Source organism: Diospyros lotus, chromosome 5 (genome assembly GCF_014633365.1).
Source record: "Diospyros lotus cultivar Yz01 chromosome 5, ASM1463336v1, whole genome shotgun sequence".
NCBI classification, from domain to species: domain Eukaryota; kingdom Viridiplantae; phylum Streptophyta; class Magnoliopsida; order Ericales; family Ebenaceae; genus Diospyros; species Diospyros lotus.
The window spans coordinates 40,003,911-40,021,467 of NC_068342.1; the positions used below are offsets into that span (position 1 = coordinate 40,003,911).

Sequence of the window (17,557 nt, forward strand, 5' to 3'; positions counted from 1 at the left end):
GGCAGGTGAGATTATCAGCGCGTAGGGGTATTCTAGTAATTTCAGTTGGTGCCACATCACTTGCCCCCCATTCCTTGAGCCGAGCTGAAAACTATGCTGGGTCGAGGAGTAGGTTACCTGACTGTTGATTTTTACCAAGACGCACGAGAGTGTTTTTAAAGTTGAGATTAGTGCTTAAAAACCTCATTTACTAACCTGAAATTATAGGGATGGGTTTTGGTTGGAGGGAAGAATTCGTTTGGAGGGAAACATTGTCATTTTGAATTTTTCTTCCTTTGGGTCCCCTCTATATAAGCCCTAAGACCCCACCCCACAATTATTATTCCAAGACAAGCATTCATCTCCTTGAGGTTAGTCTTTTCCATTCTCCTTTGCTTTTATTTTTCCTTATTTGTTATTTATTTATTTTTTACCTTTGCTTCCATTTTGCTTGTTTTTTTTTTAAAAAAATTCAAATTTTTCCCTCGGCCAGGCGCCTCTGCCTGGCCGAGGTCGACCTGGCCAGGCCGCCTCGGCCATGGCCGGACCTCGGTCGCGGCCGAGGTTGGCCGTGCTCAGCCATGGCCGAGCTCTGGCTCGGCCATGCTCGGTCTCGCCAGATCTCGACGAGGCCGAGCCCCTCGACCACGGCCGAGCGCTTGGCTTGGCCTGGCCGACCCCCCTCCTGCTTCTTCTTCTACGAATTTTTTTTTTTTTTACATCTAATATATATATATATACATATACACCTACATAGATATATGAGCGTCCTTGGGTCGGCCATGGCCGACCCTTCGGACTTTTGCCTTTTTTTTTAATTAATTAATTATTCATTATTATTATTTTTCATTCCTTGGGTCAGCCATGGCCGACCCTTGGACTTCTCCTTTGTTAATAATAACAAAACGATCTTTAAAACAAGGCTTAACTTCACTAACCTGTTTCCTTGGCTCTTCTTTTTCGCAGGCGTGACTCGAGATTTTCCCAAGCTAAATCACGCCTACTGAGCTCTCCGAGGCTCTAGCCCAGTTGTGGTTGTTTTTTCCTGACCTCGACCTTTACTCTCCTGGTCAGTGACCTTCTCTTAACTACTTCTGCTCATTTTTTAGCATGTCTTCTTCTTCTTCTTCCTCTGATTCCGAAAACTCTAGTACCAGCTCTAGTAGTGAGGAATCACACACCGAGTTATCCAGCCCCTCCCACGGCCCCCTTCGTAGGCTCGGGAAACTTAGGAGGCCTGAAAGAATTTCACTTCATCCCACTTCAGAATCTCATGTGAGTAGTGATCCCAACTTAGGAAGCTTACCCGAGGATCTAACCACGGACCATTCTACCATAACCGAGAGGGAGTTGTTTCCCCTCCTCCGAAAATACCACCTCATTCATGATGAGTATTGGTATAGTGAACCCCGAGGTCTGAAAGCTCACCAGGCCCCCTATGGCTGTATCACCGTCTACGAGCAGGCCTCGATTGCCGGCCTTAGATTCCCTCCCGCGACTCCTGTAGTTGAGGTGTTCGCTATCTGGGGTTATGCCCCTCTCAGTTGACTCCCAATGGCTGGAGGTGCCTATCTACCTTCGTTCTCTGCTGTCGAGCTCGGGACATTGAGCCCACTACTCAACTTTTCTTTAGGATGTTCAAAGTAATTTCCATTAGCAAAACTGAACCTCGATTTACCTTTTCCCCCCTCAACCAGCGTCAGTTCGTAGTCGATAACCCCACATCTGTAAAACGATGGAAGAGTAGATTTTTCTTTGCTGGCTTGAAAGACCGGGGGGTCAGCTTCGGGGTGCCAGTTGAGTGGGCTTTCCAGCCCTCAAAGGTCCGTAGTCGCAAGATCACGCAGGACGAGCTTCACAATATTCAGATCTTGAGGGAGCTGAACCCTATCAGCGCTCGGGTCTTGATATGTGATCGCACCTTGTACCTGGGGGGTTTATCCACTCACACTTGCTTCGAGCCTGATGTCACTTTGGGTAGTCATTTCCCACTATTTTCATACTTTTCTAACTTGCTTTCCTTGCCCTTAATATCTTGTTTGCGCATTTGCAGCTGAGATGGTGAGCACAGCTTTCATCTGGGGGAAGAACAAACGGAGACCCGCGGAGGACGAGGGCGCCCCAACTCTTACGGGGGGAAAGGCTGCCTTGAATGCTCCTCCTGTTGAGGAATGAGAGCCTAGTCGTGCTAAGAGGAAGAGGACTTCCCATCCTCCGAGAGAGCTCATGTCAGCCCCGGAGTCTCCTCCCCACAGTCCAGACCATGTTCCCGATTGGGGAGTGAAGGCAAGCGATCTCATCCGGAACACTCAGGTGGCAAGACGTATGATTCACCACTTCGACACTCCCGTCGATCGTCAGGTGTTGGCTGAGCAGTCCTCGGAGGCCATAGAAGCCACATTGTGCAAGTATCTGGCCCAGGTAATCACCTATACTTTATCAACATCCTCCAGTCTCATCTATGTTGTCCTTACTTGCCTTGCCCATTGCAGGTGGTCACACTCGTTTCGAACTTTTCTGGACGTTTCTCTCAAGCTTCCAAGAAGACCTTGGAGCTAGACACCCAGCTGCAGGAAAGGGACGAGTTACTGGAGAGCCACAGGAAGAACTTGGATGAGTTGTCCTCCCAGCGGCAGGCTTCAGACCTACGTATTCAGGGGCTAGAGGCAGAGCTATCTCAGATGAGCTCCAAGCTATCTCGGGCGAACTCAGTCATTCGCCAATATGAGCGCAAGTATGCCGAGCCCATCAAGCTTCCTGAGGTAGAGGAGTTCCTCCAGAAGAACCTGCAGGACGCTTGGACAAAGGGATTCCAAGCTCATGAGACAGAGGTATTACGAGCTCATCCAGACTTGGACATGTCCACTGTTCGGTCTATTGCGGAGATTGTGGCCGGGATGGAGGACTCGGAGATGGCCGATGATGGTGATGCGCCTCCTGATGCTTGAGCTTTTCTTTCTTTTTTTTTCTCTAGCTAGGGCCTTTTGTACTTCCTCTATTATCATGTATTGGATCATCTCGCTTTTATACAGTGCCGTTTCATTTTGACTGTTCATCTTTTGCTTGCGAACATATGGGCTGAGACTAGTTGAACCTCGATCCCTTCCATAGTTGATGAGGGTGAATTTGACCCTTGGTTCTCCCTAGGTCCACAATTAGGAGGGTGTTGTGTTGTAATTTTTCCTTGGCCATTAGTTCACCCTTGGGGGACAGCCGAGAGCTCGTGACCCATGAACAGATCTTTTCGTGGCCATCAGTCCACCGTTGGGGACAGCCTAGAGCTCGTGACCCTTGGATTCTAGCAACTCCCACGCGAAGGAGGGTGTTAGCCAGAGTTTTTCCATGGCCCTTAGTCCACTTTTGAGGATGGCCTAGGGCTCGTGACCCTTGGGTTTTAGCCACTCCCACGCGAAGGAGGGTGTTAGCTAGGGTTTTTTCCGTGGCCCTTAGTCTTCTTTTGAGGACGGCCTAGGGCTCGTGACCCTTGGGTTTTAGCCACTCCCACGTGAAGGAGGGTGTTGGCTAGAGTTTTTCCATGGCCTTTAGTCCACTTTTGAGGACGACCTAGGGCTCGTGACCCTTGGGTTTTAGCCATTCCCACGCGAAGGAGGGTGTTAGCTAGGGTTTTTTCCGTGGCCCTTAATCCTCTTTTGAGGACGGCCTAGGGCTCGTGACCCTTAATCCTCTTTTGAGGACGGCCTAGGGCTCGTGACCCTTAGATTTTTCTTCGACGAAGTATAATCCTTTGGAAAATTGCTATTAGATGAAGAGAATATGAAGCCTTGCCATTAGTCGTAAAGAAAAAGAGTACAAAGAGATTCAGGGAATTCCCCTGCTAATTGATAAAACTTCCTTAAGTTCTGCACATTCCAAGTATGCTTCAGGGGCTTGCCTTCCATGTCTTCTAGTCGATATGCCCCCGGACTTAGGGATTCCACCACCCTGTACGGCCCTTCCCAATTCGGAGTTAGTTTATTCATGTCCCGAGGATGACTCACGTCGAACCATCGTAAAACAAGATCTCCTGGCATGAAGCTCCTAGCGTGGACTCGTCGATTGTAGTACCTAGCAATGCGCCGGTTATATGCGGCTTGCTGAATTCGTGCCAGGTCTCGGAGCTCATCCATCAAATCCAAGTTGCACCTTAGCCCTTGCTCGTTAATCTCAGGATCGAAATGCTCCACTCGGTAGCTCCTCACCCCAATCTCGACAGGGATAAGAGCCTCCGAGCCATAACACAATGTGAAAGGGCATTCTCCTGTAGCCATTCGCGGTGTGGTTTGATAAGACCATAGTATACTGGGGAGCTCATCTACCCATTGACCGTCCGCCTTCTCAACCCGAGCTCGGAGTCCTTGCAGAATGGTCCTGTTCGTAAGCTCTACCTGCCCATTAGCTTGAGGATGGGCGACCGAGGTAAAATGTTGCTTAATCCCCAACTCTCGGCACCATTCTTGCACTGATCGGTCTTCAAATTGGGTGCCATTGTCAGTTATTAGCACCCTTGGAATACCAAACCGGCAGACGATGGATTTCCAAAGGAATTGTTTTACCCTCCGACCTGTAATAGTCGCCACAGGCTCGGCCTCCACCCACTTAGTGAAGTAGTCGATGGCTGCTATCAAGTATTTGTTCTGTCCAGCTGCTAGTGGAAAAGGCCCGAGGATATCGACTCCCCACCTGGCAAACGGACAAGGCGAAGCCAGGTGGGTGAGTTCAGCTGCCGGGGTGTGAACCAGGTTGGAAGTTTTTTGGCATCTCTCACAAGTCTGGACCAAATGCCCAGTGTCGCTCATCATTGTCGGCTAGTAATACCCCTGCCGAAGTGCCTTCTGGGAGAGAGACCGAGCTCCGATGTGACTGCCGTAAATCCCTTCGTGGATTTCCCTTAGGATATAGTCGGCCTCGACCGGTCCCACACACTTCAGCAGCGGCTGAGTGAAGGATTTCTTATAAAGGTCTGATCCCACCAGTAGAAACTTGGCAGTCTGGCGCTTGAGTTTTCGACTTTCCTGTTCCTCCTCGGGTAGCCATCCCTTGGTCAAATGTGCTACGATGGGATCCATCCAACTTTCAACCCTTTCCACGCAAAGCTGCTCTGCCTCAGTCTCTATGCTCCTCTGGGGCAACGACTCCATGTAAACAGCTCGGGAATTCCTAGGGAAGGAAGAAGCAACTATCCTCGAGAGAGCATCCGCTACTGCATTCTGTGCTCGTGGGACATGATTGATTTTCACTGTCCGAAATCGTGCCATAAGATCTTTGGCTATCGCTAAGTATTGGGCCATGACGTCCTCTCGGGCCTCGAACTCTCCTGTGACCTGCTGCACAATTAAATTCGAGTCAGAATATACCTCCAGATCTCTGACTCCCATCTGTTCCGCTAGCTTGAGCCCGGCAATGAGCGCCTCATACTCGGCCTCATTGTTAGAGGCATTGAACTCGAAGTGGAGGGCATACGGCCAAGCCTGGCCATCGGGGCCCTGCAATAGTAATCCAGCGCCACTGCCTCCGACACTGGAGCTGCCATCTATGGAGAGAGTCCAAGTCTGGGAAATCCCTTCGTCTGCTTCCTCTGGTAGGGTACCCTCCACGATGAAGTCGGCAAGAGCCTGCGCCTTGATGGCCGGCCGAGGTTGATAGTCGATGTCGAAAGCACTCAGCTCTACTGCCCATTTGAGCATCCTCCCCGACAAGTCCGGCTTTCCCAGCACATGCCTCAGCGGCTGACTTGATAAGACAATAATGTGGTGTGCCTCAAAGTAAGGCCTCAACTTTCGAGCGGAGATGACTAGGGCATAGGCCAACTTTTCTGTTGGAGTGTAACGAATCTCAGCTCCGGCCAACCTTTTGCTCACATAATAGACCGGCTTTTGAATTTTGTCCTCCTCCCGCACCAAAATCGAACTGACAGCCTCATCTGAGGCAGCCAGATAAATATATAGTGACTCTCCCGGCTGTGGTTTTGCCAGGACTGGGGGGGAGACTAGACACTGTTTCAGCTGTTCAAACGCCTCTTGGCACTCCTCTGTCCATGCAAAATTCTAGACTCGAGTCAAGGCTTTAAAGAATGGCAATTGTCTTTCCGCAGATCTTGACAAGAACCTCCTTAATGCTGCTATTCTCCCGGTTAGCCTCTGCACCTCCTTGATACTTCGAGGGGGAGGCATCTCGAGTATGGCCTTTATCTTCGAGGGGTTAGCCTCAATTCCCCGATAATGCACCATGAACCCCAAGAATTTACCAGCTGTAACCCCGAAGGTACACTTGGCCGGGTTGAGCTTCATCTGATACTGGCGTAAGGTTCTGAGGCACTCCTCCAAGTCGTCCGGATGCTGTTCAGCCAATAGACTCTTGACTAACATGTCATCCACGTAAGCCTCCATGTTTCGACCGAGTTGAGCTTTGAACAGTTTGTTGACCAACCTCTGATATGTAGCTCTAGGGTTCTTCAGCCCGAAGGGCATAACTCGGTAACAATAGGTAGCCTTATCCGTGATGAAGGCGGTCTTTTCCTGATCTTCAGGGTGTAGTGGGATTTGGTGGTACCCTTGGAATGCATCCAGGAAACTCATTAGCTGACACCCCGTTGTTCCGTCAATCAACGCATCAATCCTGGGCAGAGGGTAACTGTCTTTCGGGCAAGCCTTGTTAAGATCTTTAAAATCAATACAAAGCCTCCATTTTCCCGATCCCTTGGAGACAAGAACCACGTTGGCTAACCACTCTGGGTAGTTGACTTCCCTAATATGATTAGCCTCCATAAGCTTTTCCACCTCCACCTCTATAGCTTTAGCCCGCTCCGGGGCAAACTTCCTCTTCCTTTGTCTTACCGGCACACAATCCGGGTAGAGCCCCAAGCGATGTGTCATGATCGCTGGGTCTATCCCCGGCATATCCAAGGTAGACCATACAAACACATCTTGATATCGGCGCAGGAGTGAAAGGATCTCGGAACTCAAGGGCTCCTGTAACTTGGCACTGATTCGCACTGTCCGATCGAGCTCTTCCCCCAGTGGGACTTCCTCGAGCTCATCCACCAGCTCTGAAGTCTTAGGCTCTTCCGGACCTTCCAAGATAAAACTAGTAACCACAGTGGGAGGGGCAGCGGAATTCTGTCCCCCCTCCCTTACTAACCTCTGACCTGCTCCTATACTTAGGTCTCTCACATGTTCCGTCTCCATCTGGCTCTGACCAGCTTGGGGGACCGCCTCCTGATTCGGTCCTGAGTCTAACTCTGACCCCTTGGCCATAGTGGCACTCAAGGAGGCCACGTAGCATTCCCTAGCCTGCCACTGGTCTCCTCTTACCTTGTCAATCCCTCCCGAAAAAGGGAATTTCAACACCATGTGATACGTACTCGGTACTGCCCTCAGAGCACTAAGCCCAAACCTACCAAGGATCATATTGTACGCCGAGGGCACATCTGCCACCAAAAAATCCAACGTCACCCGGGATTTATGAGGACCACTACCGACCGTCAGGGGCAACCGGATCAAACCTTCAGAATGGATCACCATCCCATCAAAACCCACCAATGGGACACGGACTGGCCTCAGCTGATCGAGCGTGAACCCCATCCCTAGGAATGCCCTCTTGTAGAGAATCTTTGAAGAGCTACCTGGGTCCACGAGGATTCACCTCATCTCCCACTTGAGCAGTGATCACCAGAGGGTCCGAATAGTTGGGATAACTCGGAAGATCCTCCTCAGAGAAAGTGATGACCACCCCTTCCTTTACCGTGCTCTTGGGAGCATTTGAGTGGGACCCTGGGACTGTCCCTGCCGCCAGCGTGTACAAGATAAACTTCTGTCCCCCCTCCTCGGCGGGCTACTTTCCTTCTCTCCGGGGCGGTGTTTGGCTTCGCTCTCGAAAGCGATCTCAAGTTGGAGACCTCTCTCGATGCGCCGACTTGGATTCTACCCTGCCCGAGCTCGTACCTCCTCGACCCACGAAATCCCGGAGGTATCCTCGGTTGATAAGCTCTTGTATTTCTTCTTTCAGTTGGATGCAATCCTCAGTATCATGGCCGTGGTCGCGGTGAAAACGGTAATACTTCTTTTTGCTTCGAGTGTTAGGTGGAGATTTCAGCGGAGAAGGACGCCGTAAATAATTCTTATCCTCCAATGCTAGGAGAATCTCTGCTCGACTTGTATTGAGGGGAGTGTAATTCACCGGGCTGCCACATGCACCCCCAAAACCCGGGCGATCAGGAGCTCGGGAGGGGCGATAGTCTATCTTCTGCTCTAGTGCCGGCTTTTTCTTCTCCTTTTCTCTTTCTTTCCTGTCAGGTTGTTCCACCCGCTTCACCTTCATCACCTCTTCGACATTGATGTACTTATTAGCCTGGGCTAAGGCCTCTGTGAAAGTACGAGGTGGAGTCTTGGCTAAGGACTGAGCAAATGGCCCAGCTCTCAAGCCATTCTGAAGAGCCACCATTGCGATTCATTGGTCAAACTCATCGATACTTAATGCCTCTTCGTTAAACCTAGCCACGAAATCCCTTAGGATTCACCCTGGTTCTGCTTGATGTTCACCAGAGCCATGGAAGACTTTCGGTGGCGCTTCAAGGGAGTGTAGTGGGCTAAGAAACAGGTCTTCAGCTCTTCCCAGCGGTTGATGGAACGATAGGGAAGGCAAGAGTACCAGGTCCGGGCATGTCCTCCCAAAGTGGCCGAAAATGCCCGACACCACATCGCGTCCGACCCCGATTGCACCAGCATGTGAGAGGAGAAAAGCTCGACGTGGTCATAGGGATCTGTGCTTCCGTCATAGAGCTTGATGGAGGGGATACGAAACCTTTCTGGTGGAACCTCTGCCATGATGTCCTTACTCAAGGGTTGGTTAGAGCCGAGGTGGAGTAGCTCTTTCTTTCCCTTCTTGAGTTCCTGGACTTGCTTCTCTAGGAAACGCAATCATCTCTCCTGCGAAGTCCCTCCTTCTCGCGAGGGGGCAGAAGTGGATCCTGTCTCCTCAGATAAGTGGATTTCCTGACCCGTCTGGCGGGATTGACGAGGCTTCCGAGCAGGAGGAGGTGACTGATGTTCCGCCCGCTAAGAGGGCACATGCGAACGATGCTGTTCAGTCTGGTGTAGATAACCAGTCAACAACTCAGTTAGCTGTTGGACCTAGTTTTCTAACCTGGTGAGTCGGTCCTCTGGCATGGGATTGACTGGAGGTGGTGGATTCTCTCCTTGTTGCGGGGCTTCTAGATTGGCTCCGACCTAGCTGCGAGTCACGTCTCTTCGGGGAGCCATGTGGTTAGTTATGACATGGAGCGAAAGTCGTTTGACACTCGCGGAAAGACCGAGGTCCGAGGTGAGGAGTTGAAGTCCGAAGCGCGAGGTAGGGAATGAAGAGGCTAGCGAGTATGGATGTCGGCCCCACGGTGGGCGCCAAATGATGATGGTATTTGGGACCGACCACCACGTGCCACCTCTGCAACTGGACCTCGGGAATGGTACCTCGGACTTGGCGATATCGGACCTCGGGTGTAGAACCTACAAGACAATGGAGGGTCGGGGCTTGGATCCCCCGGGGTGGACTCCGACGCTCAAATCAGTAGAGTAAATGCAAGTAGAAGTAAATGAGAGAGATGTAGAGCTTGCCTGTACCTGACGAGAGTCCTTGTCTTTTATAGGCGAACCCGTTTTGGGGTACCCGAGATGAGTGGGCATGACTCCCGAGAATCCCAGTCAAGTTGGAACGGGTCTTGCGACTCGGCCCGAATTTCCCGGGCTCCGCTCCGGAATGTTGACTTGCCACGTGTCGGTCTCTCAGGTGATCCGCGTGGCAGGTGAGACTATCAGCGCGTAGGGGTATTCTAATAATTTCAGTTGGTGCCACATCACTACAAACCCAATATTAATTAATTATACAGCTTATTAATTAGCGTCAACCACTAGTACATGCAATCTCAAGAAGTTAATCAATCATTAATACCAAACCATGCAAGAGATTAAATCTAATTTTTAAGATTTAGGGTTCAAATACCTCATAGATCTCATCTGAGATAAGGGTCATCCTGTTAGAGAATACTACTTTGGAGTTCTCATCAATGATGGAATCAGTTCTGGGGCTCCCAAGGACCATCCCCTGATCATAATTTCCATATAATTAATTGCTTCATCCTCACACTGATCTGATTATGGTACTAAATCCGCTCCTAATTGATTAATTAGAAGAAGAAGAAGAAGAAGAAGATCCTCCTATATATATATATATATACCTTGAGGTTCATATATGGCGTGCGGCCATTTTTATTACCTGTAAGAACAGACATAAAACAGAAGATCAAACTTGGGAACAGTGCCGTACCTGAGATTTGGGGGCCCTGAGACGAAATGTAAAAATGGGCCCCCGAATCATAGAGTATATTTAAATTTTATTTTTTTATAATAAAATATAAAATAAATAAATAAATATTTATACCATATCAAAGAATAAAATTGAAAATTTTCTAAATTATCAATTAAAAACTACTCTCCTTACAGTTTTGGAGGCAAAAATATCAATCAAGTTTACATAATCAAGCTGTTCTAACATTTTTTTTCTCAATAGACAACATAACCAATCCATTCAATCTATCTTGTGACATAGTTGAGCGGAGATAAGTCTTGATCAACTTCAACTTGGAGAAACTTCTTTCTGCAGATGCAACTGTAACTGGTATAGTTAACAAAATTCTGTACGCTACACAAGCATTTGGGAAACACCCATCCATTCTCTTCAAATAGTTCACCACATCAATTGCTTTTTTTGTTTCTTTCGGTAAAGAGTATTTCAAGATTGTCAACTCCAAAAACAAATCATCTCCATCAATATCAGAATGACCATTATGCGTCAAGGATTTTTCAAGATTCTTACAAGACCCCAATAAAGTATCATCATCAGCACACTTCAACCTCTCCAAATTAAACAGAAATCCAAATGTTTCCTCATATTTTTTAAATTGTTCAAATCTAGTTTGAAATGAAGAACGAGCTCGATCAATTATGAAGAGGAAATAATTTACTCTAAAAGAATCTTCTGCTGATTGTGTTATCTCATCACTGCCATCCTCATCAAACTGTTTCTTTCTTCGAATCATACATTTTTCTCGAAATACAGCTTCAACTCCTATTTCATTTGCTATTTGTTTCGCTTCAACCATGGCCTTATCAAACCCAGATTCTCTATAGTCATCAAGAAACAAAAGAAGTCCTTCTAAAAGACTGATAGCAACATCAATATCCATATTTTCAGCTTGAATGAATTTACTTACAGTGTTGATTGCATGCAACAACTTGTACCAAATTACCATGCCAAGCAAGAACTCAAAATTCTGAAGTTCATGTGTTGCTAAGGACTCAGCTTCGCTCTTTGTTTTAGGATCTTCACTAGTATCTACCAAATCAAATAAAGCATCTATTATTTGTACAGTTTGCTCTTTTATAGGCCTCACACTTTCAACATGACTTTCCCAACGTGTTTGTGACAATGGCTTAAGTGTAAGACCTTTTACATGATCTTTGAAAATTTTCCATCGCTTGGTAGATGAAGAAAACAATGTATAGATGCATTGTATCACTCCAAAAAATGACATAGCTTTAGGACAACAATTTGCCATATCACATAAAGTCAAATTAAGACTATGACAACCACATGGAGTATAAAAAGCCCTCGGATTTATTTCAAGTAATCTTGTCTGTACACCTTTATGCTTCCCTTTCATATTAGACCCATTGTCATACCCCTGACCTCTTATATCATCAATGTCCAGCTCAAGATTGGTCAACATGTTTTTAAGCTCAGTAAAAAGTCCAAGCCCTGATGTATCATCAACCTTTAAAAATTCTACCCAATATTCTTCTACCATTACAGAGTTTGTTGAATAATCCACACATCGTATTACAAGGGACATTTGCTCCTCATGACTAGCATCTAGCGTACAATCTAATATGACCGAAAAATATTTTGCTTGCTTAACTTTTCTAAGAATTGAACTTTTTACCTCATTTGCCAACATTTGTATCAATTCATTTTGAATTTTAGGACCCAAATATGTATAATGAGTCTCATGTGCTTGAATACGTCAAATGTGCTCCTTCATAATCGGATCAAACTCAGCAATCATTTCAATCATTTGCAAAAAAAGACCATTGTTTTCTACATACAGCTTCTCACAATCTCCTCGAAATGCCAAGTTATTTTTTGCCAATCTTTGCACAATAGCTATTATCCTCTTCAACACTTGTCTCCAGTGTTCTCTTTCTTTATTGATTTCAATCTGCACACTTTGATCAATTGTCTTATTTTTACTCAGTCTTGTTTCTAATTCAATCCAACTAGTCATGCAATCTATATGCTCCTTACTTGCTTCATGATTTTTAAGGCCTCGACCCATATTATGCCAATCTCTGTATCCTTCATTTCCCAACGGACCAATTTTACTCATTTTTTTTTTAGTCTTGAATAACTTACAACAAAAGCAAAAAACCTTGTCCAAATGAACTAAATATACTAGCCATCTCCTATCATTTGTTTCCCCATTGAGCAATACTCGCTTATATTGTGATAATTCAAAATGCCTATCACTACTATCTTTAGGAAACAAGATTCCATCAACTCTTTTTGGACCCCTCTCTACTAACAAATCTCTCATATTTTGGTCAATTTTATCCCAACACCCTGGATCATAAAAATTAATCAATAAATCTTTATGTTGAACATTGTCTTCTTCTTTCTCATTTGATTCATTGACATCAACGTGATCATCTTTGTCTTCATTCAATTCATCAACTAAGTCTCCTTGATCATTGACATTATCATTCCAAGTTTCTTGTTCCTCTATTGAAGTTTCACCCAAATTTTCAACTATTTCTTCTCTCTGTGTTACTTTGCTACTATTAAAGTATTTAAACATATCACCAGCTTGATATTGAACTAATACTTCTTCCCTCTGTTTTCTTTTTCTTTTTTGAGCTCCAGACATATGTTTAGGAGGCATGATTTGTAACTATTGCTTAAACCTAACAAAAGTCAAAAGAAAAAAAATATTATGACATCACACGACACACTTAAGCAATAATAATGTTAAACTTAATTTTTATCTCAACTTGTAATAATAAGAAGAATAAAATGAACCAAGCATCTCTAGACTCTAATTACAATTTCTAATAATAAAACAATTATCACGTATATAAACAAAATAAAGACAACAATAAAAATAAATTTTATTTTACCAGATTCAGCCAACACCAATAAAGCCAAGTTAGACAACATCAATAAAATAGACACATAGGCAGCTATCAAATAATCCAAATCTCCAATGTATCAGTATCACAAATGAAACGAAATGAATCAGCTATCAAATAATCCAAATCTCCAATGTATCACAAACGAAACGAAATGAATCAGCTATCAAATAATCCAAATCTCCAATGTATCACAAAGCTATCAAATAATCTAAATCTCCAATGTATCACAAACGAAACGAAATGAAAATGATTCGTGAAAGAGAAACTAACTGCTGAAAGTGAAAGTTGAAGCAATGAAATGAAGATAAGCTAAGTAGATCTTCTGGAGAAGCAGATTTGCTTCAGCCTTCAAGGACCGCCGAGTCGCCCACGCTGACTGAATCTGGAGGCTCCGAGGCTGGAGCGACTGTCGACTGAGAAGCGAGAGCGAGGCAGCGAGCCACCGGACCACCGGTGACCGGCCACGAGGGCGAGCGACCGCCGAGTCGCCGACGCCGACCGAGCAGGCGCAGCAAAAGGCGACAGGCGAGAAAGCGAGGGCGACGATCTGATGAACTGATGGAGCAGCGAAAGGAGAGAGGCAACGAAAGGCGAGAGCGGAGAGCAAGGGCGAGCCACCAACCGACGGCGAAAGCGAGGCACGAGGCGAGGATGAGGACAACGGACGGAGGGACTTGCAGTTACAGAGCGATTGAGCGAGAGAGGGCAGCGAAAGCGAGAGCGAGAAGGGCAGGGGAGATCGCGAAGCTTCGAAGGGGAAAGGGAAAATCGTGGGCGGTTGGGCTGGGCGGCTGGGCTCACCAAAAAGGGGGTTCCAATTTATGGGCCCCCAAATTGATTAATTTTCATGGGCCCTGAGGCAGCTATCTCACGGGCCTCATGGAAGGTCCGACCCTGCTTGGGAAAGTGAAGTTTGGGGCTGCAAAGGTCTCAATTTTTATGAGAATATTATATATATATATATGTATGTATGTATTTGAGATCAATTACCATTTGCGATCAATTTAGTGATCAATGGGACCATCATCCCAGAATAAGAGTCGCCAGCCACATAGAGTTGAACTTCAAGATATTTTGTGTTTTCTTCGAGCCACTGCATTAAGAATTCAAATTTGATCATTTAGATAGGGGACAAAGTTTGGAACTCGATGGGTGTTTTTTTAAGTTTATTGTCTTTTTTAGTAAATTTTTAATAATTAACGTTTAATTTTTAGAACTGCTAAAATGATTCAAATACAAAAATTCGTGTCCGTCTCAATTGGGGTACTCTTGAAAAATCTCTAATTATTTTTCAGTTAAGAGTCAAGATAGGGATAGTCCTTATCATTTTGGCGCCAACCCAACTCCCCCCAATACTTTGTCAATAATATACATATGAATATATGTAAATACAAATTTTATATATTCTATTAAGTAAGCAAATAATTAAGGAATCTTGAGGTTATGAGATGTTGTCAATAAAGTGAATTTTTAAATATATATTTTTTATTTTACTTAAAAAATAAAAATTTATACTAATATAATTTGAAATATATTTTTTTATTTATATACACATAATACAAGATATACCCTTAAAATTTAAATTATTTTAGAAACTATTTGCATATGCATGCCATGAAATTTTGAATTTTTTTAGCAAAAATAATCGAGTTTCGCCCCGTCCTTCTCCTTGTCCCTATCCCTATCCCTATCGTACTTGGGCCAAAGTACGAGGACGAGGCGGGTTCGAGAGAGTGCGATTTTGTTCACCCCCTTTAACGGGTGAACATCATCCTCACACAAGTGTGAGGGTGAAAAAGCAACGGAACGGCAATTATCCCATTACATGTCATTCCGTTGCTTTTCTCACCCTCACAAAAAGTGTGAGGGTGATGTTCACCCCATTAAAGAGGGTGAACAAAATTGCACTCAGTTCAATAGAGTTGGGGTAGACCACCCATTTGTCTCTAGCTGCCTGCCAACACTATTAGTTTTTTTACTTATTATTATGTAAGTTAAGATTTATTTATTTTTATCATTTATATTTATTGTGTAATTTAAGATATCATAAATGAAGTATCAATAGCGTGGCTCCTTAAATTAAGGAACTCACCCACTAAATTCTTCAATCACTGTCGTCAAATTTGATAGTTATAAATAAATAAATCACAATTACATAATTTGTTCGACCACATTATTGATATCTCTCGATGCATCATAAATGATAAAAATATTTCTCATACCTCACTGTCTCACTATTTAAAGTGAGTTGTATTTTAATCATATGTCTTATCGTCTCACCTCACTGTTTTAAGTTAGAGATATTTTAAATATTTTAACTATATTATTTAATTCAATGTATAAATCATGATATACCGATAGTATTTTTATAATTTATTGTTTTGCACCTTAATTACCTTTAGGAGGAATTCGTAGGATTGTTGTGCAGATTTGGAATCGGAAGATGGCCAACCCTCTAGGGTTCTCGAATACGAAAATCCAGCCCCCACTGGTTGATCCAGAAATATCATGTTGGCTGTCTGCAAAAAGTAAGTCATATATATATATATATATATACAGGGGCGGATCTACGAGTAGATCTGAGGGAGGGCTGGCCCCAGATCCATAACCCATTTCAGCCCTCCTCCCTTGCAAATCTGGGGAGGGCTGAATCTTGGGGGCTGCAGCCCGTGCCTCCCCCTAAATCCGCCCCTGTATATATATATATATATATGTATATACGTGCGCGCGCTTATATAATATCGCTTAAGTGAAGGTAGAAGGAGTTGGAAGTTAGTATAATAATAATAATATTCACTTTTGTCCAGGCGTACGGATAATGTCTCAGCTGTGGCAAGCCCCCGGTATAATTCTCTATCACGAACTCCAATGGCCCTGCAGTACTCAAAAAGTAATTAATACGGGACGATCCCCTTTTAACATGTCCAGTTTGGAATCTAATGGCAGAAGATGAAGACTGAATGTGATCTCGCAATTAGCAATCACAGGCAGCTGAGAGGTAGAATATATAGGAGAAACCAACCAGTTTCATAGACAAGTCCGCTGAAGGAAGAACAGCCCGGGCCACCCGTGAGCCAAAGAATCAAAGGGTCTTCTAGGGGATCGCCTTGCGACTCAATGAAGTAGTAGAATAACTCGGAGTCACCAACACTGATGTATCTGCATCAATCATTATTATTATTATTTTTTATAATAATCCAAAAGAAATTAAGAGAAGTAAAAAACGATCGAACGAGAGATCAGATCCAGATATCCATGCATGCATGATGATGATTACCCAGTTTGAAGGTGAAAGGGAAGTCGGCCGGCGTAGCCAGGCAAGTACTCGACTGTCTGGCCGGCAGCAATGACTGCCACTGGTAGCAGAATCGCCGCCGTTAGAATTTCCAAGAAATGGACATGCCGGCGGGAGGAGCTGCATGGCTTTGCTGCCGCCGGTCTGGAAGCTGGACGAGCAGCTGCTTCTGCTGCAAACATTATATTGCTAATATATTCAGATTCTTTCCAACACCACTCACGTTTTCTTATATATATAGACAAAATACAAACTCTCTCTATATATAAATCTTAAATTCGAAAAGGTAGGAGTTTGAAAGGTTGGTGAGTCACCGACAGTTCTTCATCCCAACCATTGGGCCTTCACGTGAGTCAAATAGTCAAAAGCTAGCAGACCCCTTATGTACCAAACTCTTTAATTTGGTTCAAAAGGCGAAATCACTCACTCTTAGCGCCGCTACACCCGGCCTGACAGAATGTGGGGGGTTAATCATGGTGACCCAACTATCAAACTCTTTAATTTGTTTAGATTTTAGACAGGTTAATTACATCAATAATAACTTAATTTTGTATTCTATTTTTGTTTTGTCACTGAACTTTGAAATATTATATGTTAGTCATTGATATTTTAAAACGGTTACTGTTTAGTCACTAAATTTTGAAATGTTACATGTTAGTTACTGATATTTCAAAATTATTACTATTTAGTCACTGAACTTTAAAATGTTATCTATTTGTCACTTATATTTTAAAATTATTACTATTTAGTCACTGAACTTTAAAATATTACCTACTAGTCATTGATATTTCAAAATCGTTTTTTACCCATCAGTCGATAGTCACTGAACTTTAAGTTCACGAGTGACGAATGAGAAACAATTTTAAAATATTAGTGACTAACAGGTAATATTTCAAAGTTCAGTGTAATAGTTTTGAAATATCAGTGACTAATAGGTAACATTTTAAAGTTCAGGAACTAAGCAGTAACAGTTTTGAAATATCAGTGACTAACATGTAACATTTCAAAGTTCAATGACTAAATAGTAACCGTTTTAAAATATCAG

At 44.4% G+C, this 17,557-nt stretch overlaps 2 protein-coding genes and 1 pseudogene across 2 annotated transcripts; all 3 read right to left on the bottom strand.

Moving 5' to 3' along the window:
• Nucleotides 1–10,446: 10,446 nt before the first annotated feature.
• On the bottom strand, nt 10,447–11,986 carry LOC127802840 (uncharacterized; annotated as a pseudogene).
• A 66-nt stretch (nt 11,987–12,052) lies between these two features.
• On the bottom strand, nt 12,053–12,967 carry LOC127802842 (uncharacterized). The gene has a single exon (XM_052338891.1). It carries the CDS (start codon nt 12,965–12,967, stop codon nt 12,053–12,055), a length of 915 nt encoding a protein of 304 aa, XP_052194851.1.
• A 2,950-nt stretch (nt 12,968–15,917) lies between these two features.
• On the bottom strand, nt 15,918–16,715 carry LOC127802841 (serine carboxypeptidase-like 15). The gene is made up of 3 exons (XM_052338890.1): nt 16,495–16,715; nt 16,240–16,376; nt 15,918–16,091 (listed from the first exon to the last, which is right to left on the bottom strand). The coding sequence occupies exons 1-3, from the start codon at nt 16,692–16,694 to the stop codon at nt 15,949–15,951; spliced, it is 480 nt and encodes a 159-aa protein (XP_052194850.1). The 5' UTR covers nt 16,695–16,715; the 3' UTR covers nt 15,918–15,948.
• Nucleotides 16,716–17,557: the final 842 nt, after the last annotated feature.

What these genes read in the sequence shown, in the direction of transcription:
- LOC127802841 (XM_052338890.1), bottom strand. Translation starts at nt 16,694, where the DNA reads ATGTTTGCAGCAGAAGCAGCTGCTCGTCCAGCTTCCAGACCGGCGGCA. An exon ending in CCCTTTCACCTTCAAACTGG is followed by an intron (nt 16,377 to 16,494) that starts GTAATCATCATC and finishes TGATTGATGCAG; the next exon opens with ATACATCAGTGTTGGTGACT. An exon ending in CGGACTTGTCTATGAAACTG is followed by an intron (nt 16,092 to 16,239) that starts GTTGGTTTCTCC and finishes TGAGTACTGCAG; the next exon opens with GGCCATTGGAGTTCGTGATA.
- LOC127802842 (XM_052338891.1), bottom strand. Translation starts at nt 12,967, where the DNA reads ATGCCTCCTAAACATATGTCTGGAGCTCAAAAAAGAAAAAGAAAACAG.